Raw genomic sequence first — 25,241 nt, 5'->3', positions numbered from 1 at the left:
CATCACTGATGGTGTGTCCCAGCGCATCCTAGTATGTATCCCTGCATCAATGTCTCTGTTTGGAATTGAATATTTCTATTCATTTCCACTACAGTGCCACTATGAAAGACTTTGTCACTTTCTCATTTCCTGTCAGAATCACCTTTTGTACAGATTCTCCCACACCTAGATGCATTCAGTACAACTAGTTTATGTACAGAATATATTGGTGTCAGGATGGAGATACATCTCTCCCAAAGGAGGTGTAAGTTGTTCCTTCCCTGCTAGCCTACAGGTCACCCTTCAAGCAAGTGGTACCTGCTTAGCCGCTCCCCCTCCACGCCGATCAGGATCATGTGAAGCTATGGCAGTGGGTGGTGGATGGTCGTATGAGCAGCTGGTGCATGTCACAAGTCCTGGTTATGCGACCACTGACACCAGGCAGACAACCTCTGAAGAGTATTGATAATGGCTGGGGTCACCTGTCTTGTAAAGACCCTGCCGAGAAGAAGGCAATGGCAAACCACTTCTGTAGAAAACTTTGCCAAGAAAGATCACGGTCATGAGAAGTCATGTGACACAGCGCATAATGATGATGACAGCATTTAAGCTGGCCCTACATATTTGTTGCCATACTCAAATAGTTACTTGTACATAGTGTTTTATAGAATTGTTATGTTTTGTGTATACTTATTGTGTTTTTTTATGCAGCATCTAATCCAGAGTAAAAAACATTTTGTTCCTCTTTATATTCATGTACTGAAGAATGATAATAAACAATCTTGAATCTGAAAAAAATGTTGTATAGAACTGTAAAAAAAGGTACTGTCTCGGAATATTCAGGAATTTCGGGTTAATCTTGCAGAAGCTTAGCAAGAAAATGGTCAATAAACTAAGTCTATTTTCTTACAATACTTGGAGATGGAGGAGACATCAGCAGAACAAAATGGGCAGGGAGGTTGGGGACAGGATGTCATATCATGTCATGAAATCAGTACGAAATGCAATCAGAGTCAGCAGCCCTACTTTAAACTGCTGAGTTGTATATCTCACGTTAACCAGCACAGTGCCTGCTGGACCTGTGTACATTCACAACCTAATCTCAAACACGAGATTCTGCAGATGCTGGAAATCCAGAGCAATGCCCACAAAATGCGGGAGAAACTCAGCAGGTCCTGATGAAGGGTCTCGGCTCAAAACGTCAGCTCTTTAATCCCCTCCATCGATGTTGCCCATGCAGATGAGTTCCTCCGGCATTTTGTGTGTGTTGCTCACAATCTAATCTGTTGCTTTAGCTGCAAGCAGGCTAGAGCTGGATTTATAGAATTATAGAGAGGTACAGGAAAGAAACTGTTGTATATTTAATATTTCAACAACGTTTTAGTAATCTTGTACATATATTGGTTGATTATGCATTCTTTGTTTCAATAATTAATTGCGGGTTATAGTAAGTATAAATAAGTGAATTGCATATGTCATCATGCTACCATGTGATATGTGTGTGTTTCACTTAAAGTAAAAGATGAAGTTGGACTTGCATTTCTGGACGTCCGTGTCTTCCTTTGAATTGGTTTAATGTTTTGAAGTTACAAAGTGTAACAGATACAGGCTATTCAGTCCATTGCTGATCATCAAGGACTCATTTACGCTAATCTTACATTGACCTTATTATATTCTCCTCACACTTTCAAAGTTCAAAGTACATTTATTATCGAAGTATTATACAACCTTGAGATTTGCCTCCTTACAGGCAGCCACAAAACCAGGAATCAAAAGAACCCATTAAAAAAGACCAACAATCTGCCTATGTTCAGAGAGAGAGAAAACAAATCATGCAAACAATAAAAGTAAGCAAATATCAGTCAGATCAAAAGTGAGCCCTCAGACATGAAGGCTGGAGCAAGCCCACAGATCAGCCTCAGTTCTCTTTCTTTATTTCTCTCGCTCTCTCTTCCCCCCCCCTTCTCTTGCTCCTCTCTCTCTCTATCTCTCTCTCTCTCTGTGCCTCTGTCCTTCTCTCTCTCTTAAGATCTTCCTTAATCTCGCCCCCCCCACCCCCCACCCCGACAGCTGACTCAGCTTTTGGTCACCCATTCCAGCATTTGCTTTTATAGTCTGATGTCAAGTTTTATTTGGTGAGACAGTTGTGAAATCCCTCGGGGATGTGCTGCCTTATTAAAGGTGCTGTATCAACATGGGCTGTTTCATTGGGAGGGCTGAAAGAAGAACTGCTTCGTTAGTGAAAGGTGTTTTTATTTTCTTGTCTCCCACCAGCAGAGTCAAAATGTCATATGCAGATCTCTGACCAGATGCTAAGCTTCGTTCACTTCTGCTCATGATTACAGACCCCTTTTCATTTACCATGCCTGCTGCTCCAGCCTTACGAAACTAATGCTGAACTGCAAACCACCTGATTCAGATTTAAATTTCTTTATCATACATATATGTTTCCGTTAGCAACCAACACATCCAAGGATGTGCTGGGGGCAGCGCACAAGTGATGCCACACATTCCGACGCCAACATAGCATGCCCACCATGTTCAGCAGAATAACACAAGCAACAACAATAGTTAAAGCAAACAAGCCCTTTCTCACCCTCCCACCCACCCACTCTAACACACAGGCAGGACTCCAACCCCAGGACAAGCCACCACTGGGCCTCCAGTCCTTGGCCCCGGATTCTCAGTCAGCAGACTTTCAACTTCAGACTTCACCAACCTCTGGGTATTGACCCTCGAACTTGCTGTTCATGGATTTGACCCTCAGGCCTACACCCCATGATCCACCACTCACAAGTTTGACCAGTGGCCTCGACTTCCAGACTTCCACAAACCTCTGACCCCGGTGACCTGGGGAGAGTGACCAGCTCTCATGACTTCTTAGGGTCTCTGTCTGTGGGCTCGCCAACTTTGACCTTTGAGCTTCAGACTTTTACCTTTGTAACTGTCAAACCGTGGACCTCGAGCTTCAGCTTCGCGGACATATGGGTGTCAATTCCAGGACTCGCTGTTCATGGGTCGACCTTCGGGCCTCGACCCTAGGACTTGTCGATCACGGGTTTGAACTTCAGGGCGTTGACTTGTGGACATTGCATTGACCTTCGACCCTGTGACCTGGGGGGGCGGTCTTCACCAGACCTTACGAACCCCCAGAACTCGCCAACTTGAGGATCGCTTGCTGACCTGATCTCCATGAAGGCAGATGTTCAACTGTGAAATGCACTGACACGGACTCTGAACACCAGCTCCTGCCCAGACTCTGTTTTCCATCCTGAACTCTAACTCCCCCTCATCCCTGTCCCTAAACCCTAACCTCCCCATATTGTCTCCAAAACTGTCCCTAAGAACTTTAAAAAAAAGTTATCTTTGTGTAAATGTATTATTGAAAGAGGTGCGAAGTTACATATTACAAATGTATTATTGAAAGAGGTGCAAAGATACATATTACAAATGGGGTGGTTGGTCTTGGAAACAATGACAGGGACTGTCTCAGATTCAGGTTAACATTATTGCATAGCCACGCTGAAGAGTGGTTTGTCAGTAAACTGTGGAATTTTAGATGACACTGGTGTACGTTGACAAGAATGACCTACATTAGCCCATTGCTAGCTCTGGTAGAAGGCAGACTTGCTGTCTCGCATTTTCTGTGAGATGATCATGTGGCCCTTGTTACACAAGGTCATTGGGAAGTCTTAATTGTTAGGACTGCACCGTAGGGCAGACCTTCATCTCAGTTTGTATCAGGTTATGCCCTTGGTAGGGTTCAGTGGAGCTGGAGTTGATTAAGGAGGCTCAAAGCAGTCCTGAAATATGCTGGAACATCGTAAAGGCGTCACTTGAGTCATTCCTGACCTGGTGAGTACAGACACTGCACACGAGTTACGCATCGCAACAGAATCAGTAGTTTTCAACAACCTTATCATTCCAATTCTTCTTAAAAATTGAACGTATCGCTGGCACCAGCCTACCCGCGATCTAGGTCATGTATGCAGAAAGGTGCCGGAAAAGGACCAGTAACGTCATGACCGATCCCACCCACCCTGCTTATGGATTGTTTGACCCACTCCCATCTAGAAGAAGGCTACGTAGCATCCACACCAGGACCACCAGAGACAAGTCCAGTTATTTTCCCCAAGCAGTAAGGCTGATTAACACCTACACCCACTAACCCACCCCTACACACCCCCAACCACCACTACTTTGTCATCTTCTGTCGGTCACCTTATGTACAGACACCCCTGTGCCTAGCGTCACTTTATGGACATATATTGATGTATTATGTATTTATATTTATTGTGTTTTTAAATTATTGTGTTCTTTATCTTACTGTGAGTTTTTTGTACTGCATCATATCCAGAGTAACAATTATTTTGTTCTCCTTTACACTTGTGTAGAGGAAATGACATTAAACAGTCTTGAATCTTATCAATAGTCCCATCTGAATAGGAGTTAAAATTTTGAATGGGCATTTAATTAATTTAAATTGCATGCTGTTGTCAATATCTTTCAATCAGCAGAATTATACATTGCGGAGCATCCTTCAATGCAAGTTCTGACCCTCAATCAAAGGTCAAAGTAAATTTATTATCAAATTATGTATATGTTACCAAATACTACATTGAGATTCATTTTCTTGCAGGCGTTTACAGGGAAAAAACAAGAAATACAGTAGAATTTCATGAAAAATTAGACATTAACAAAGACCTACAAACAACCAATGTGCAAAAGAAGACAAACTGTGCAATAATAATAGCAATGATCAGCTACCATGCAGACCCACCTTTAGTAATGGTAGTATTATTAGTCCTCACCTCCCACACAGCACCCTCCACACTCAATAGATAATCACCCATCATTTCTACCGCCTTCATCTTGAGAATGTCACAAGACATGGAAGGAAAGAAACTCATTCATCTATCAGCAACCACCTCTCTCCTTCTCACATCACCTTCCCATGTGGATTCTGGAGATGTAATATCTGTCCTACCTGTTCCTTTCCCTTCCAGGACCTAAAAGTCCCACAAAGCAGCAATTCAAAGAAAATTATGAGGGGTATAGATAGGGTAAAAGCAAGCAGGATTTTTCCACTGAGGTTGTGTGGGATGACAGCTAGAGGTCATGGGTTAGGGATGAAAGGTGAAAAGTTTAAGGGGAACATGAGGGGAAACTTCTTCACTCAGAGGGTCGTGAGAGTGTGGAATGAGCTGCCAGCACTAGTGGTGCATGCAAGCCTCGACTTCAGTGTTTAAGGGAAGTTTGGAAGGGGTATGGAGGACTATGGTCCTTGTGTAGGTCGATGGGAGTAGACAGCTTAAGTGGTTTCAGCAAGGACTAGATGGGCTGAAGAACCTGTTTCTGTGCTGCACTTCTCTATGACTATATGCTTCCGCTACTATAATATATTCAGTAGTTTCAATTTGTTTCTTTCGTGTTTATATACTTATTTATTTAAAGCAGAGGTTCCCACCCTTTTAATGCCATGGACCATAGTCATAGTCATAGTCATACTTTATTGTTCCCGGGGAAAATTGGTTTCCAACACCATTAAGCAAGGAATTGCAGGTTGGAAAGCCCTGATTTAGAGATACAGCACGACAACAGACCCCTCTGGCCCACAAGCCAGAACACTCAATTATACCCATGTGACCAATTAACCTATTAAACCATGTGTCTTTGAAATGTGGGAGGAGACCTGAGGGTAGGGAGGGAGGAAACCCACTCAGTCATTGGAAGAGCCCTTACAGACAGTGGCAGAATTGAACCTGGGTTATTGGCTCTGTAATGGTGTTACGCTAACTGCGACTCATAGGGTGTTAGAGTTTCTATGCCAGCATAGAAACATGCTCTTTAGCCCATTGCTATCATGCCTAGTCCCGTTGAGCCACACCTGGACCACAGTTCTCCCCTCTCATCCATGACCTAAGATGCCCCTCATGCTCCCTTTAAACTTTTCACCTTTCACCCTTTAACCTATGACCTCTAGTTCTAGTCTCTGTCATGGTCCGGTCTGTGAAGTCCGCATTCTGGTTCACGGTCCGGTCCGTGGACTCAGGACTCCGGGTCTTCCAGCTGTCCCTCGTTTAGTTGAGTTAATCATAGGCACCTGATTCCCATCTTTAGGCTCGGAATATAAGTAGCCTTGGGGTTGAGTATGGGTTGCTGGTTTGGCTTGTCAGTCCCCCTTGGAGTAACCTCTAGTGAAACCATTTGTGATCTCTAGGCCTGGTTGGAGGACTGCTGCTTCATGGAGCTTTGTTGCCACTTGTTGGAGTAGTCTTTACAGTATGGATTTGGCTGTTTCCTGGGCCAGCTGAGTGGCCATCAGCCACTCTGAGCTAGGTAGGGATCCAGCTGTTTCCGTAGCCAGTGGAGGTTGCTGGCTGTGGCTGTGACTGTGACTCGGAGCAACCCTGAGGCAAGACCTGGGTTCTGGGTCCTTGTCCAGTCTCTGGCTTGGACTCCAAGCACAGGCTCCTAGTTCATAGACCCTTGTACTTCAGTGTCTGTGTCTTGCATTTGGGTCTGTTCCCAGCACCCCATTGTGACAGTCTCAGTGGAAGCCATGTAGCAGCTGGGTGCCACTTAGATGTTCTTCATGACTTTGGTGAAACCAAATGCAGGTTGGATTGATTGATTTAAAGCCTCCAGTAAAAAATCAAAAGTCAAGTTTATTGTCATAACACAAGTCCAGATATGCACAGGAGCAATGAAAAACTGACTTGCAGCAGCATCACACCTCCTTTCAGTCAGCAAGGGTAATCTTAGACTTTGGGTCACCTGCTATTTTAATTCACTGTTCCCTCTCTTACTCTGACCACTTTCATCTCTTAACAATACAGACTAAACCCAACAAGGAACAGGATCTCATCTCCTGACATGACAACCTCTAGACTCAACTTATGATTGTAGGTAAACAGCCTTTCCAGTCTGTTTCAGTGCTGACCAGCTGTCACGTCAGCTCAGAGTTTTTCTCCCTTCACAGTCGCTGCCTGACCTACTTGGTATTTTTGGCATGGTCTTTTATTTCAAATTTCCAGCAGCTACTGTGTTTTGCATCTCATATTTCTCCCATGATTTTCTCTCTTCTCCTTCACCTCCTCAATTTGCATCAATTCTAGGCATCAGCACCTTTTGGTCAGTCTTAAGAAACAGAAAAGGAAAATGGAATGTGCTAGGTCATGTTCTGTAGGTCAGACTGCAGGCATGGAAATAAAAAGTGGGTTAGCAGCTCAGGTCAATCCTAGACTAAATGTTCCTAGCCTGTTTCAAGGACTCTGAATCAGAATCAGGTTTATTATCACCGGCATGTGACATGAAATTTGTTAACTTAGCAGCAGCAGTTCAATGCAATACATAATCTAACAGAGAAAAATAATAATAAATAAAATAAATAATAATAATCAATAACCAAGTAAATCAATTATGTATATTGAATAGATAAAACAACATGTGAAAACAGAAATACTGTATATTAAAAAAAACTTGAGGTAGTGTCCCAAGGGTTCAATGTCCATTTAGGAATCGGATGGCAGAGGGGAAGAAGCTGTTTCTGAATCACTGAGTTTGCGCCTTCAGGCTTCTGTACCTCCTACCTGATGGTAACAGTGAGAAAAGGGCATGCCCTGGGTGCTGGAGGTCCTTAATAATGGGCCCTGCCATTCTGAGACACCACTCTCTAAAGATGTCCTGGGTACTTTGTAGGCTAGCACCCATGATGGAGCTGACTAGATTAACAACCTTCTGCAGCTTCTTTCAGTCCTGTGCAGTAGCCCCTCCATACCAGACAGTGATGCAGCCCGTCAGAATGCTCTCCACGGTACAACTATAGAAGTATTTGAGTGTATTTGTTGACATACCAAATCTCTTCAAACTCCTAATGAAGTATAGCCGCTGACTTGCCTTCTTTAAAACTACATTGATATCTTGGGGCCAGGTTAGATCCTCAGAGATCTTGACATCCAGGAACTTAAAGCTGTGGTTTGATGCTTAATATTCTGTGTGTCAGTAGCTTGTTTTTTGCCATCAGGTAGAAAGTACAGGAGCCTCAGGACTTGCACCACCAAGTTCAAGAACAGTTACTACTCCTCAAACATCAGTCTCTTGGACAAAAGAGGATAATTACACTCATCTATTGAGATATTCCCACAACCATTGCTCTCACTTCAAGGACTCTTTATCTCATTATCTCACATTCTTGTTGTTTACTTTTGTTTATTTAGATTTGCATTTGCACAGTTTGCTGTCTTCTGCACTCTGGTTGACCTTTCATTGAACCTGTTTTAGTTACTACTCTATAGATCTGCTGAGGATGCCCACAGGAAAATGCATCTCAGGGTGGCAGATATGTACTTTGATCATAACATTTACTTTGAACTCTGACTTGCATGATTTGTTCTTTTTCTTTGAATGGGTTCCATGGTGTTTCTTTGTTTTGTGACGGCCTGCTGGAAGATGAATCTCAGGGTTGTATACTGAATACATACTTTGATAATAAATGTAGTTTGAAATTTGAAGAATCTTCATCAAAAGCTCTAACAGCACTTTTCTCTCTGCAGAAGTTGCCTGACCTGCTGAGTATTTCCAATGTGTTCCATTTTCATTTCTGTTTTCCAATAAAATTTTCATTTCTGTTGGTCTCCACCATACCTTTCTCTTTTCTCTCCTTATCTGCAGTTCAAGCTTTCTAACATTTCATAGTTCTAATTGACCTAAAGCATTTGCTGTTTCCTTTCCCAAAGTTAGTAACTGGCCTGTTGTGTGATTTTGTGCCTTTTAAAAAATATATTTTAGAATTCTAGCATCTGTAGCTTTGTTTTCCCTTTGACCTTATTGATTATAAGCAGGAAATGTAAATGATTGTAAATGATCCTGGGAATGAAAGGGTTAACATATCTGGAACTTTGGATGGCTCGAGACCTGTACTCACAGGAATTTAAAAGAATGAGAGGGGGGACCTCATTGAAACCTATTGAATATTGAACAGCCTAGAAATAGTGCAGACATCCCACCTCTCCCGGAAGTTCCGGGAGTCTCCCGCAGATTAATAGTGGCTCCCTGATGCCAGCAAATTATATACAATGTCCTGGAAATTGATTTTTTTGAGAGTGAGCGTGAGAGAACGCGCGAGAGAGAGAGCGCAAGAGCAAGAAAGCAAGCGCGATAGAGAGTGAGAGCGACCACGAGAGAGAGAGAGCGAGAAAGCAAGTGCGAGAGAGAGTGAGAGCGAGAAAGCAAGAGAGAGAGCGAGAGCAAGAGCGAGAAAGCAAGCGCGAGAGAGAGAGCGAGAAATCAAGAGAGAGAGAGAGAGCGAGAGCAAGAGCGAGAAAGCAAGCGCGAGAGAGCGCGCGATAGAGAAAGAGCAAGAGAGTTCCAAAAAAAGTCAGAGTGGCAGAGGGTTCCAAAAAAAAGAAAATATAAAACATACGTCACCCCAGACTACACTAAAGTGTACCCCTGCCTAATAGGGGTCAAAATAACGACAGTGTTGCTCGCTGCACTGTTTGCAACAGTGACTTTTCTATTGCCCATGGTGGGTTAAGACTGTAAAAGACATGTTGAGGTGAGTTTAACAGGTGTCATTCGTTCATTAGCATAGCTAATGTTATTTAAACTAGCAGGCCAGCTGCTAAGGAGCTACTCTATTGCAGACATCCCAGCTGTCCCGGAAGTCTCCCGCAAATTGATGGTGCTACCTCCCTGAAATGAGATTTTGCAGGGTGGGATGTCTGAGAGTGGATGTGGGAAAGATGTTTCCCATAGCGGAGGAGTCTAAGACCAGAATGGAGCAGGGGTTCCCAAACTGGTGCCCACTGACCCCTCAGTTAATGTTAAGGTTCCATGGCATAAAAAAGGTTGGGAGCCCCTGGAACAGAGGGGCATCCCAGAGATGAGGAGGGTGGAGATCATTGCCACTGATGGCGGCGGAGGTCAAATCATTGGATATTTAATGCAGAAATTGGTAGGTAAGGGTGCCAACGGTTATGGGGATATGGCAGGAGAGTAACGATGAGAGGGATAATAAATTAGCTATGAAAGAATGGTGGAGCAGACCCAATGGGCTGAATGGCCTAATTTGGCTCCTATGTGTTAGGGACTAAATGGCAACATTGTTTGCAATGCCCACATGCTGATATTGATACCCTAAACTGAAGTACACCCCAACAGCATAATGCCAGGGTCTAACAGTCTGTATAAAATAAAGCTTAATTTTTGGTATATTAATATTAAAAAGAGAAGCCACTCTAGATCTTTATAAAGAACATAGCCTGAAATAGAATTATGGGGAGATAGATACAACACCGAAATTGATGCTTTGGCCAATCGAGACCACATTGACCATCAACCGTCCATTTACACTAAACCTATATTCATCCCAGTTTTTAATTCTCTCTGGATTCTCCTCAACTCTCCATGGATTCTACCACTCACTTTCATACCAGGGGCTACTTTTTAGATTGTGAAGACACGTAGTCCTCTTTTATTATCATTTAGTAATGCATGCATTAAGAAATGATACATTATTTCCTCCGGTGTGATATCACAAAATACAGGACAAGCCAAGACTAAAAAAACTGACAAAACCACATAATTATAAGATATAGTTACAACAGTGCACAATGAAGTCCATGAGCACAGTAAAGTTCAAAGTTTTGCAAATGTCCCACATCTTATGCAGACGGGAGAAGGAAGAACTCTCCCTGCCATGCCGACCACAATCCGACTTTGAGTCATCCGAAAACTTCGAACTCTGATCAGCTCTCCGACGCCGAGTACCGAGCGCCATCTCTGTCCGAGCGATTCAACCTCTTTTTTGGTTTCCAAAAGTAGGCAAGGCTGGGGATTTTGAGGCCTACCCTCCAAAAGATTCCTGACCGTGCAGTAACGACAGCAGCGAACGAGTGTTTCAGAAATTTCTCCAGATATTCCTCTGTGCTTTGACGTCTGTCCCCATGAAATCAGAATTGCCCACGGCCCCTATTTAACAGATATGACATCATTTTTCACCGGAGAGCTGTGCACACGCGGCACCCTGCCATCTTCTCCTCCTGCACAATTTACAGTGGCCAGTTAACCTAGCAGCGCGAAATATGGTGCCTGATCATCTCTGATATTTAGTCAACAGTAATGAACTGTGATGCATGGCGGGGTGGGGTGGGGGTCTTTGGGGTTCTAGCATTTCTAGCATTCATTATTGCTGTTTTTTCCTCTTTGTTTCATGGATTCTGTGATAAGTAAGAATTTCAGGTTGTATACTGTGTACATTCTCTGATATTAAATTGAACTATTGAACATGGCAGTCTGTGTCTTTGGGCATTTTTCCATCCCCACCAAAAACATACCCCAAATGTCATGTGTCAGAGCTGATTTGATGCAGTTTCTTTTGAATTCTATAATTGTGAGCAGAGTGTCACACTGAATAATAATGTCAGGAGCTGGAAACTTCTTTACACATTCAAAGTAATTTTATTATCGAAGTACATATATGTCGTATACTTTCTGAGATTCATTTTCAAAAGAGGCATTCACAGTGGAACAAAGAAATATAATAGAATCAATGAAAGACTGCACACAAACCAATCACAAAAACTACACAAAGTGAGTCCTGAACAAGTGTCTCAGCCCGAAACATTGACTATTTATCATTTCCATGGATGCTGCCTGATCTGCTGAGTTCCTCCAGCATCTTGTGGGTGTTGCTTCGGATTCCTAGTATCTGCAGAATTTCTCATGTTTACACAGACTGACGGTTTCCAGCAAAGAAATTACTTTTATTAATCAGTCTACTTTAACACAATCACTACCATTGGTTATTCCTGGGAAATATAGTCTGGCACTGCCAGACATTCATGGTTAATTAAGCTTCTAATTAATGCATTCCGATTAAATGGACATTACCATTTCACACTTGAGCTCAGTTTGACAGTGAGGTGTTTTCAAAGTCTCATTATAATCACCCTGCCTCTATTCAGACATGATAACTTGGACAGATTAACACTGGATTCCTTCTTTTGCCACCGCCCCTCACTACAATTGGTTCATGTCTCACAACACGTACCCTGAGCAGCCCACTCTCCAGCTCTGTCCTCCCTGAGGGAACGTCCACAAATAGTTGTTTTAATTTTAACATTCGGACTCGCAATGCTTTCAGGATTTCCATTATGAATGTCAGAGGCAGCCTGCTCCACTATAACCCTGTGCTTTGCAGTGATGATATTTTAAAATAATCTAAACTATAAAGTTTTGGAGGTTTTAGTCAGGCTTGTTAACAATTCTGTACTTCATCTTTGTAATTTAAAAAGGTTAAGCCATCTCCCTGTCACTGAAACTAATGAGCTGATTGTACTGGCTATTGGTTTCTGCTGAGGAGATTGATTTTTGCTTTTGGTCTGTGAAATATTTGGGCGTTCTCTGGACCATTAGTAATGGTCTGCAGTTAACTGACTGCAGAAAAACCAAGTACATGGGGACTACTGTTTGAATTGGAGCAAACCTGCAGTCATTGGACCATGGGAGTAATCATTCATTTGTTCGTTATGTACCCTGTCGTATGACGTGGGCAATCATGTCTATCCATGACCATGATTGTTCCTGGCAATTTTTTCTGCAGAAGTGGTTTGCTGTTGCCTTCTTCTGGGCAGTGTCTTTACAAGACGGGTGACCCCAGACATTATCAATACTCCTCAGAGATTGTCTGCCTGGTGTCTGTGGTCACATAACCAGGACTTGTGATATGCACCAGCTGCTCATACGACCATCTACCACCTGCTCCGATGGCTTCACATGACCCTGATCGGGGGCTAAGCAGGTGCTACACCTTGCCCAAGGGTGACCTGCAGGCTAGTAGAGAGAAGGAGCACCTTACACCTCCTTTGGTAGCGACGTATCTCCACCTTGCCACCCAATGGGAATAAGAACGCATGGAAACCAGCCCTTCATCCATTCTGTGGGCCTTGGACGGTGGCTGAATGAACAGTCTCTTCCTGCGACTGGAGCAGCCTCATTGGTTGAACTATTCTATCAACTGTAGTGCCCAGGGGAGAGTTAGTTTGTGACTAACCTGCAGAACTAGACTGTCAGGAATCTCATTTAAAAATCAAGCAAACTTCTTACATAATGCTCCTTGTTAGAAATCTACAGTAACGTTTTTAGCTGTGTTGAATATTAAGTGCAACCAAGTGAATTTGATATTCTACAGTTTGCGTTATGGACTTTAGGAGACTCGCACTACTCACACCCGTCTTTACATCAGTGGCACAGCACTGGAAACTGTGAGCATGTTGGGAGTGCACGTCTCCAACAACCTCTCATGGTCCCAAAGTACGACCTATACATTCAGGAAAGCTCAGCACCACCTCTGCTTCCTGAGGAGAGCTGGACTGTGCACATTTTTACCCATGTCCTTCTACGGACGCGCAGCAGGGAGCATCCCTAACAAGCTGCATCGCTGCATGGTACGGAAACTGTACTGCAGCAGACAGGAAGGCTCAACACTGGGGAGTCAAAGCCAGCCAACACATCACCAGCGCCAGTCTACCTCCCATCAGGGACATACAAAAAGGACCAGTAACATCATGAAGGATCCCACCCATCCTGCTCATGGACTGTTAGATTAGATTAGGTTATGAGGACACGCAGTCCTCTTTTATTGTCATTTAGTAATGCATGTATTAAGAAATGATACAATGTTTCTCCAGAATGATATTACAGAAACACATGATAAACCGACTGAAAAACTGACAAAAACCACATAATTGTAACATATGGTTGCAACAGTGCAAAGCAATACCGTAATTTGTTAAAGAACAGACCATGGGCACGGTAAAAAGTCTCAAAGTCTCGAAGTCTCTTGAAAGTCCCATCATCTCACGCAGACGGTGAACCTCCAGCGCCGCCAACTTGCCAGTGCAGCATCCTGGAAGCATCCGATCATTGTCCGACTCCGAGTCCGTCCGAAAACTCCGAGCCTCTGACCAGCTCTCCAACACCGAGCACCGAGCACCATCTCTGCCGAGTGCTTCGACCCCGACCCCGGCAACAGGCAATAGGCAGCCGAGGATTTGGGGCCTTCGTCTCCGGAGATTCTCCATCGCACAGTAGCAGCGGCAGCGAAGCGGGCATTTCAGAAGTTTCTCCAGGTGTTCCTCCGCGCTTCTCACGGCTGTCTCGATCAAATCAGGATTGTGCACGGCCCCTAGTTAACACATACAATATCATTCAGAACGGTCGCGTCGCCATCTTCTCCTCCCTCCTCCCAATCCTGTTGGTCCCACTCCCATCAGAGAGGAGGCTACGTAGCGTCCACACCAGGACCACCAGGCTCAAAAACAATGACTTTCCTCAAGCAACAAGGCTGATCAATACCTCCACCTACTAACCCACCCCTTCACACACCCCACCACCTGTACTTTATAAATTTCTGTCAGAATTACCTTATGTGCAGTCACTCCTGTGCCTAGCGTCACTTTATGGACGTACGATCAATCTATCGATATGAGCTATCTTAAGTATTTATAGTTATTGTGTTTTTTTTTAATCATTGTGCATCTTTTGCATTTTTGGGTGCTGCATCAGATGCAGAGTAACAATTATTTTGTTCTCCTCCACACTTGTGAACTGGAAATGACATTAACCAATCCTGAATCTTGAACCTCTACTTCAACAACATTATCCTTTACGCCAGATGGCTTGACTACTCGGCCCATCAGGAGTTACTGGAACCACAGGAACATAAGAACTAGGAACAGGGAGAGGCCATTTAGTCACCTGGACATTCACCATTCACCATGAGCATACAATTCATGTTCTCAATATTGTTTATTTATTTTCATTTGCACAATTTGTCTTCTTTTGCAGATTGGTTGGTTGTCAGTCTTTGTTTATCTATAGTTTTTCATAAATTCTATTCCTGTAAATGCCTGCAAGAAAACGAAAGTCTGGGTAGTCTATGGTGAACGCACTCAGTGGCCACTTTACGAAGTACCTCCTGTACCTAATAAAGTGGCCTCTGAGTGTATGTTCGTGGTCTTCTACTGCCGTAGCCCATCCACTTCAAGGTCCGATGTGTTGTGTGTTCAGAAATGCTCTTCTGCACACCAGACATGGTTATTTGAGGTACTGACGCCTTCCTGTCAGCTTGAACCAGTCTAGCTATTCTCCTTTGAAGTCTTTCTTTAAAAAGGCATTTTCTCCCACAGAACTACAGCTCACTGGATTTTTTTTTTTGTTTTCTTTTGCACCATTTTCTGTAATCGTAGAGATTGTTGTGCGTGAAAATCCCAGGAGATCCCAGGAGCTCCCAGTTTCTGAGCTACTCAAACAATGCTATCTGGCACCATTGATCGTTGCACGGTCATAGTCACTCAGATCACATATCTTTCCCATTCTGATGTTTGGTCTGAACAACTGAGCCTCTTGACCATGTCTGCACGCTCTTATGCATTGAGTTGCTGCCACGTGATTGGCTGATTTGATATTTGCATCAGTGAGCTGGTATGTAGGTGCATGTAATAAAGTGGGCACTGAGTATTTAAATACTTTGATAATAAATTTGATTTTAACTTTGACTTCAAGGTCACGGCTGATGTTTTGTTTCAAACCCCAGCCTTCCTGCAGTAAGCCCAGGTTCCGTGTCTTATGTGACATTCAAAAATCTTTCACTCTCCATCTTGCATGAAATCAGCAACTTCACAATGCTTGGCAGACCAATACAGAGCACAAAAAAGACAAAACGCAACAAGAAACAAAACAACAAGCCCCTTTCTTCTCTCCCACCCACACACCGGGACGATCCTCCATCTCCAGGAGAAGCCTCCCGCCTGCGGGCTTCCAGGCTTCAGCCATTGGGCTATGACTTCCATACTCCTGATTGCCCTACGGGCTTCTACGTTCAGTATCAACACCCAGATGGGAACCCACAGTTCGAACTGATTTCACCGGCTGACCAGCCCTTGTGCCTCCTCTTCGCATGGACGTGCACTGACCTGGGACACCTCGACAACCATGGATGTCCCCCGTCGCCTTGTCCACATCGCTGGCTTTTCGATTGTGAAGCTGAATGTCTGGACTCCCGACGTTCTTCATCCCACGTCCATGTCACTGGCTCTTTGAGTGCGGAGCAGAGGTCTGGACCTTGGCTCTCAAAAGGATGAATACTTCCAGTCAGCATGGAGGTGAAGGGCTGAATGGTCTGCTTCCATGTAGTATGACTTTAAGATTCCACTTGTTTGCTGAAAATTCTCCTTCCTTTGATATTCAATTCCCCAGCAATAATAATTGAGAATCTGTTCTTGTTGAATACATGAATGAGGACAACGGAAGGCTGGCCATGTCAAGGTGTTGAATTTAAGCAGCTTCAGCTACATTCAGTAATATGAAATACTTATAGAATGTATGTGTGCAATGTATCACGTATGTGCCCTCCCTCCCCTTATGTACTCAGCCTTGAGCAACACTGCTCATGTAATTCTGCTGTAGAGATGGGAAGTGCAACTGATTGCTGAGAAATATATGACTCAGTCACTCACTTCCTCAGTACCGTGGCTACTTCAGGGAAATTCATGGTGATTCTGCAAATCACTCACACCAGCTGTGAAGTGCGAGTTTTGACTGCATTCCTCGACTGTTAAATCTCTAAGCTCTCTAGTTAAATAGTCAGAACCGTTACAATTTATCATGACACAGCCCCCTCCAAAGTTCAAAGTGAATTTATTATCTAAGTACTTCACTATATATTACCCTGAGGTTCATTTTCTTGCAGGCATTCACGGTAGAAATACAATAGAATCAGTTGAAAACTACACACCAAGACTGATAAGCAACCAATGTGCAAAAGAAGATAAATTGTGGAAATACAAAAAAAACATAAGAATAAATAATACTGAGAATATGAGTTGTTGAGTCCTTGAAAATGAGTCTGTAGGTTATGGAATCCGTTCAGTGTTGAGGTCAGTGACGTTACCCACATGAGTTCAGGAGCCTGACGGTTGAAGGGTAATAGTTGTTCTTGAACCTTTTGGTGTGGAACCTAAGGCTCCTGTACTTCTTTCCCCTTGGTAGAAGTGAGAATAGAGCATGGTCTGGATAGTGGGATTCTTGATATCGGATGCTGCTTTCTCGTGGCGGTGCTCCTTTGTAAGTGTGTTCAGTGCTGTGATGGACTGGTCTGTGTCCATCGCTTTTTGCAGACTCTTCTGTTTTTGCTTTTTAGTGTTTCCAAACCAGGTCGTCATGCAACCATTCAGGATGCTCTCCACTGTGTGCCTGTAGAAGTTTGTCAAAGTTTTAGATTGCAAGCAAAAATCCGCGCAAACTTCTAAGGAAGTGGAAGCTCTGCCATGCCTTCTTTGTAATAGCATTTGTGTGCTGGTCCCAGGACAGATCCTCTGATATGGTAACGTCAAGGAATTTAAAGTTACTGAGCCTCTTCACCTCTGACCCCCTAATGAGGACTGGCTCATGGACCTCGCGTTTCTTCTGGGTTGTATCCACCACCTTCTGTAGGCTTTCCTCAAGAAAGAGATGAATCCAAGTGGCTGTGGTGTCTCCCTTATGCATGCTACAAGGAAAATTATTCCTCCAAGGAGCTGAAGGTTAAAGTAGTTCGGTTTGTCGCTAAACTCTCTGACAAACTTCTGCAGATGCACTGTTGAAAGTATCCTGACTGGTTGCATCACGGTCCCTAACGCAATAAGAATGCGCAGGCACACAAGAAGCTGTAGAAAGTAGTGGACTCAGCTCAGAACATCCCGGGCACATCCCTCCCACCAGCTCCATGTAACTCTTGCTTCGGCTAGCGGCTTAGGCCCGGCCAAACTTAAGAAATCTCGTTTGGGTGGATGCTGCGTGATGTGTCCCCTGTTACAAATCAGTACCCGGAAATAACAAACAGTACACAATATGCAATTAAATGATTGAGCTTTATAATTCTTATTTTGACTATATGGTTAGTAAAGAAAACAACAAAAAAGAAAAAGGGCCCATTCCCATAAAACAGGCTATTTCGCAATGTTGGAGCTCACTGATAAGCCGGTCGTGCACCATCGACCTCCTCCGATCGTCGCTGACCTTCGGACCCTCGCTCCAGGTCCACTCCGTCCAGCGGTCTACCAACTCTCTCCATTCGCGTCTCCTCTCCTCATCTCTCCCCGAAAATCTCTCTTCCAGACTCACAAGAAAGGACGACAATTCTCTCATTGGATAGCTCCAGCATTCCAAACCCACTTATCTCTAGTCATAACCCAAACATTGCTGCTACAGAGAAACCTTTACATTAGCAGTGAAACCTTACAGCACGTTGCATACATGAGCTGCTGCCTCAAGAAGGCGTCATCTATCATCAAAGATCCCCACCGGTGGGGCCATGCCATCTTCTCATAGCTACCATTGGAAAGGAAATACACAAGACTGACGAAGCACACCTGTGGTTCAAGGACAGCTATTTCTGTTCCTGAGCCAGTTCCACAACCCTGAACATGCCCTCAGTATAGCAGCACTATGACCATATGACAGTGCGATGGACTCTTTTGGTTATAATTCTGTTCTTACCTGTGTAATTTCGTATAATTTATCTTTTTTGTGAACATTGCGTCTCTGATGGGCCTGTGATACCTCTGCAAGTAAATTTTCCTTTGCACTTGTGCACACATGGACTTGACTTTGACTTTGCTCTCCAACTCTGTATGGATTCTGTCATCTAAAGGCACTTGGATGTGATCTTCTCCAGGAAATCAGAAGTGAGCAGCCCCAGCCTTTATACATGTCATTTATTGATGGAGTCAAAGCCTTAGGCTCCATCTGCGCACTCTAGAACACCCTCCTCAAATTTGACTGACCATAGAAATCTGTCTCCAGGTGGCGTACAAGCCTGATAGAAACCGACTGGTGTACAGCAGAGCCAATCTTGATGAAAATTGGAGTCAAGTTTCCCAATCCATTTTTCCATCTTTAATCAGAATCACTTTATTGCCAGAATGTGAAATAGACCAGAATTGATTGTGGCTCATTGTCGAGCATAAAACATGGACAATATCATAAAGACAATAAAGATTCAAAGATTAAAAGGTTCATAGTCCATTTATTATCAAAGTAGGTATTCAGAATACAATTGAGATTTGTCCTCCTGCAGATAGGCACGAAACAACAAAACGCCCTGGAACCTGTTCAGGTAAACATTAGACACCTAATTTGTGAAAAAGATCAAACTGAGGAAATGGGAAAAAGTGAGCCAACAACAGATAGAATATCAAATATCAAACCAGGAGTCCAGTAGTATTCAGTTTAGTTTAGCTCAGCACTGCGCCTCTAACCCAGTGCAGGCCGCAGAGCCATTCTTCGGCAAAGTGCCCCAGAATGCTTCGATTGCCCATTTCAAACAGCTCAAAAATTGTAAAAGAAAGAGTAACCAGAATCCAGCAATACATGCGTCATGAGCTCCAAAGACCCCAAATCGAGTCCACAGCCTTGCCGATCAATCCTTGCAACATGGATACCGAGATTCCCGGACTTCTCTCCAACAGCAGCAAGTGAGAAGGAGAGGAAAACTGCTCAAATGCAGGCAGATGGTGTCAAATCACAGCACGCCCTCCGCTCTCATTGGCTTCAATCTTGCTCAAAGCCTCAATCGGGAGAGCAATGGAGCTGATCATGGGCTGGCACCCTGCCCTCAGGCTTCCTGGCTGCTAGGCCGCACACTGCTGCTCCAAGCCTCACCAATCTCCCTCGGAGACAGCAAACACCAGATCGCCCAACTGGCCCCGAAACACACCATCAAAGTGTAAATCCCATGGTTCAATCGCACACAGCTTAGTAGTAGAATCATATTTGTGAGAAGAAATAGTCAAAGTAGTTTTGTGAACTGTCTGCAGGACGTCCCCATTGGTCGCTTTGTTTGCTGGTGCCATCTTGCTATTCATACAGAATTTTAGAGGCCCCTGTTGGTCAGGGTCAGTAATAGATGTTGCGTCCTAGCTGTCTAGATACACAGGCCAGGGCAGTATGATATGGAGAGCAAACTGTTGTACATGTAGCAAGCTCTCCCTCGCCAGACAGTTGATGAACCCAAAGGAACAGCAAAGACCGATAAAGTTTGGCATCAGCAGCGCTGCAGGAGTTGCCAGTCAGTGTTGAACTCAACATGGGTCTGCCTTAGGGACTCCAGCTCCAGATTTTTCCCTCAGGGTTTACTCCCGAAGACTTCCCCATGAGTGGGTGTAGCCGCAAGGCAGCAGAGGCTTGAGATCAGAGTTTTCCTTCTCCTAGATGAGCTGCCAACCACGGCTGACGAGCCCCAGCTCCCTGAAGCGACTAGTTTTTAAGGCACCAGTAAGCCACCTTGCTTCTTTCTCCTGTCAGTAGAAATGGTTCCACCAGGCTTAGTAGCTAAGCCACATGTGAAGGTCAAGAGCTGGACTCGGTTGTCAGAGGCTGTTTGAGACGCAAGCCATTGGGAGCTTAATAGGTAGTGGAAGCTCGTCTCCATGACCACCCCCGGCAATAGCAACCTTAAGAAACCATAAGTACAGATACTGTGACAAATTAGCAAACCTGCAACTTACAAGACAGTAGTGCCATGAGCAATCAACAATTAGCAGAGTGGTCACCTGCGCAAAGGTCGATGATCAAACTTAAATAAATGTGAAAATGTGAACAGATTAAATAATTATCAACAGGACAAGAAGAGCTAAAAGACCATTTAAAGGTTGTTGTACAGGGACAGTGAGGGTATTACACCTGAGTAAGTTTTGTTGAGAAGATGGACGGCTACAGGAAAGAAGCTTCGGAGACGACATGTAATCCTGATGGTGATGGACTTGTAGTGTCTACCTGACGGCAATATGGTGAATAGTTGACTGCTAGGGTGGGGGGAGTCAGCAATAATTTTTTCAGCTCTTTTCTTCACTCTGGTGATGAGCCGGTCTGTTAATGTCAGTAGCTGACAGCCAATGATCTCCTCTGTTGAGTGGACCGTGATCTTTATTTTGTAACAGCTCCTGGAAAACAGAAGTGAGCAGCCCAAGCCCGCTGTTATAAGTGACCTTTCTTGATGGAGCAAACACCCTTCTGACTTACCATAGAAATTTGTCTCCAGGTGGCAAACAAGCTTGGGAGCAACCAATGAGTCTGCAGCAGAGCCGTTCTTGATAAAAATTGGAGTCTAATGTCCCATTACTCTTTTCTATCTTTAATCGGAATCAAACTCAGAATCACTTTATTGCCAGAATGTGAAACATACCAGAATTGATTGTGGTTCATTACCAGGCATGAAACACAGAACAATACTATAAAGACAATAAAGATTTAAAGGCTCGAAGTACGTTTATTATGTATTCAGAATACAATTGAGTTTGGTCCTCCTGCATTCAGTCACGAAACAAAGAAACACCATGGAACCCGTTGAAGAAAACATTGAACACACAACCTGTATAAAAGATCAAGCTGTGCAAATTCCAAAAAACGAGCAAACAATGGATAGAATGTCAAACGTCAAACAAGGAGTTCAGGAATAGTCAGATCGGTGCCGCACCACTAGTTGGCTGCAGACCCCCGGGTCATTCTTTGCTGAAGAAGCCCAGTCTGCATCAGTCAAACTGCTCAAAAACATAGTGCGAACAGCCATGAGCAATCAACAATTAGCAGAGTGGTCACATGCACAAACGTCAATAATCAAACTCAAATATATCTGAACACATGAACAGACTCAATAATTATCAACAGAACAGGAAGAGCAGGAAAGGCCATTTAATAGATGTTGTGCAGTGAGTGAGTCTTGTTGAGAAGCTGGATAGCTACAGGAAATAAGTTTCGAAGAAACATTTAGTCCTGGTGGTGATGGACACAAGGTTTCTTTTCGTTTCCAACAAAGTTTCTGCAGGAATAGAGTAATCTCATGATTAAGTGGGAAACCAAATACCATACCCTTGTCCATTCGTCTCTTCCCCACTAATCTCCCTCCCGGCACTTATCCCTGCAAGTGTCCAAAGTGCTACACCTCCATTCAGGGCCCCAAACACTCCTTCAGGTGAGGCGACAATTCATCTGTGAATCTGCTGGGGTTGGCCATTGCACCCAGTGCTTCCAATGCGGCCTCCTCTACACTGGTGACACCTGTCGTAAAAAGTAAAAGTGAAAATAAGTCAGCCTCGATCCTAAGGGATTGTCTGACAATCAGCAGTCTTCAATAAATATATAAAGAATAATAGTTTTGAAAGCCGAAGTGCATTTCTATTTGCAAAGGCAGCTTGACCTGTCAAATATTTCCACTATCTTCAAGTTCAAGTTTAATTGTCATTCAACCATACATGAATACCCATGAGTGCAGCCAAACGAAACAGCGTTACTCTGGGGTCAAGGTAGAAAACACAATACCAGTAGTCACACACAGCGCACAAAGCGCATATGGCACATACAAGGTAGCAGAAAAAATGCAATCACTCAAAAAAATATCGTCTAAGGCCCCGAGTCCATGAAGGTTGCAGAAGTCTGCAGCCGAACACAGCTTCTGCTGAGCGGACAGTGGGGGGCAGGACTGACTGCAGATTGGATGCTGCACCATGGGTAGAGCACACAAACTCCAACGCCACTCACCTGGGCACCTGTATACAGTTGACACCGAGGCTTGAGAACAATATTATTATTTTATACAGATGTCATATTTCCTGTTTAATTTGCATTAAGAGCAGGAATGGTTCCTTTCATTATTTGCTTTGAGTTTTATGGAACTTACAATGTAATCTGTCCAGCTGTTTTCAGCTCTCTCACAATCTCTTTTCCGTGAGTTTAATCTTGCCCTTTCAGTATGCATGCAGTGGCTACTTTATTAGGTACACCGGAACACTTGCTTGTTCATGCAAAAATCTAATCAACCAATCATTTGGCATCAGTATATGCTGTGTCGAATGACGTCGGCAATCATAATCTTTGGCCATGATTGTTCTTGGCAATTTTTTCCTGTAGAAGTGGTTTGCCTTTGTCTTCTTCTGGGCAGTGTCTTTACAAGACGGGGGACCCCAGCCATTTTCAATACTCTTCAGAGATTGTCTACCTGGCGTCAGTGGTCGCATAAGTAGGACTTGTGATATGCACCAGCTGCTCGTACGACCATCCACCACCTGCTCCCATGGCTTCACGTGACCCTGATCAGAAGCAGGTGCTACACCTTGTCCAAGAGTGACCTGCAGTCTAGCAGAGGGAAGGAGCACTTTAAACCTCCTTTGGTAGAGATGTATCTCCACCCCACCATCCATCTGGCAGCAACTCAGTGCATAAAAGCCTGCTGGCATGGTCAAGAGGTTCAGTTTTTGTTCAGGCCAATAATTGGAATGGGGAAGAAATCTGATCTAAGTGACTTTGACTGTGGAATGATTGTTGGTGCTTGGTGGTTTGGTTTGGGTATCTCAGAAATTGTTGATCTCCTGGAATTTTTTCACCGACAACAGTCTCTAGAGTTTACAGAGAATGGTGTCTCACAAAATAAGACACATTTAGTGAGTAGTAGTTCTGTGGGTGAAAATGCCTTGTTAATGTGAGAGGTCAGGGGAGAATGGCCAGACTGGTTCAAGCAGCCAGGAAGGTAATAGTAACCGTGCATTACAACAGTGGTGTGCAGAAGAGCATTTCTGAATACACAACACGTTGAACCAAGAAAGAGGATACCTACAGCAGCAGGAGACCATGGACATACAATCAGTGGCCACTGAGTGTACCTGTGCATTCCCTTCTCCCTCTGGTGGTCAGAGAGCCAGGATAACCCCCTTGCTCTTCATCACATCGAACCTGAATGATGCCATCTCTGTCCAAGCATGGCTCCCTCAAGTGAAGCACTGCAGAGCAGGGTCAGTCTGTGCAAAGTACTCCAGCTTCTGTCAATGTAGTTGTGGGCTGCTGTCTTTGAACCACCAATGAAACTGTAGACTTTTCACATCAAGTCAAGTCAAGTCAAGTTTATTGTTATTTAACTATATACACGTATACCATCAAATGAGACAATGTTTCTCTGAACCAGGGTGTAAAGCACTGTAGTACACAGAACACATAATAACTTATGAAAGTAAGGATGAAATGTACAGATGGATTACACATAGATAAGGAAACTAAGGTGCATAAATTAAATATTGTAAGGTACAGAACAGATTAACCAGTGACACTTTGAACGTGATGCGGCCGGGAGTTCAGAAGCCGAATGGCCTGTGGGAAGAAGCTGTTTCCCATCCTGACTGTTCTTGTTTTTATTCATCGAAGTCTCCTGCTTGATGATGGAAAGTCAAAGAGGATGCTGGATTTGCAATGACTGTAAGCTCACCTACACTTACTGTTACAAGTAGTTTGGGCTAAGAGATTCACTCATCTCTTAACTGTGCATATGCATGTCAAACAAGCTGCTTTGTCACTTGGTTACGAGATATGAGTTAGCTCTGTGGTGCATCTCTATAGTACAATAAATATACATTGCAAACCGCATAAAATCTTATTGCATTTTAATCCATTCATCTGAAGGCCTCATTGTCCGTGGCTGTAACGTTAATGATAGAATCACATCAAATGGCACTTGGCAATCAATTTGATTACCTCTGCACCTCTCTTCTATTTGTAGCAAATCAGTTCTGTCAGGAACTCGTAAATTCAAGTTCAATTCGAGAAACCCAAACATGTCTGGTTATGAGGGAGTGCTGTGATAATAGACGTGTTTATTTTTTGGCTCTTCAAAAAGTCCAAGGCATTTTATTTTGACGCAGAGCTGGGGTTAATTTCTTGTGTCCTGGTCAGTTCCATCCTCCAAAACAAGACGGAAATGAGTCAGATGAATAATTTGACTCAAATCCCGTGGGGTAGTGTTGTGGTTGGCAATAATGCCTTACAGTACAAGCGACTCAGGTACAATTCCCACCTCTGCCTGTAAGAAATTTGTACTTCTCCCTGTGCCTGCCTGGGTTTCCTCTGGGTGCTCCCACAGTCCAGAGATGTACTTGTTGGTAGGCTAATTGGGCATTGTAAATTGGCCTGTGATTCGGGTCGGATAAAATTTGGAGATTGTTGGACAGCGTGGTGCGAAGGGTTCAGCAGGGCCTATTCCGCGCTATGTCTCAATAAATAAATAAATATCTTTTTTTCTTTTTGGAGTAAAGGAGGATGAGAGGTGACTTGATGGAAGTGTACAAAGACCATAAGAAGTATAGATTGAGTGGTTAGCCAGTGACTTTTTCCCACGGTGGTAATGTTTAATGCGAAAGGGCATAATTTTAAGGTGATTAGAGGAAGATATAGCAGGG

The 25,241-nt window shown here is 43.8% G+C and overlaps 2 protein-coding genes across 4 annotated transcripts in view; one reads left to right on the top strand and one right to left on the bottom strand.

Annotated features, from left to right (window-relative positions):
* LOC140201879 (hexokinase-2-like) overlaps positions 1-25,241 on the top strand; it is a 104,410-nt gene that overhangs the window by 9,374 nt on the left and 69,795 nt on the right. The gene's annotated exons all lie outside the window — the stretch shown is intronic.
* LOC140201878 (uncharacterized) lies at positions 11,436-16,400 on the bottom strand. The gene is made up of 2 exons (XM_072266634.1): positions 15,960-16,400; positions 11,436-14,170 (listed from the first exon to the last, which is right to left on the bottom strand). Exons 1-2 carry the CDS (start codon positions 16,057-16,059, stop codon positions 13,647-13,649), a joined length of 624 nt encoding a protein of 207 aa, XP_072122735.1. The 5' UTR covers positions 16,060-16,400; the 3' UTR covers positions 11,436-13,646.

Source organism: Mobula birostris, chromosome 8, assembly GCF_030028105.1.
Source record: "Mobula birostris isolate sMobBir1 chromosome 8, sMobBir1.hap1, whole genome shotgun sequence".
Classification (NCBI taxonomy): Eukaryota; Metazoa; Chordata; class Chondrichthyes; order Myliobatiformes; family Myliobatidae; genus Mobula; species Mobula birostris.
This window is presented reverse-complemented; position numbering and strand designations above follow the sequence as displayed.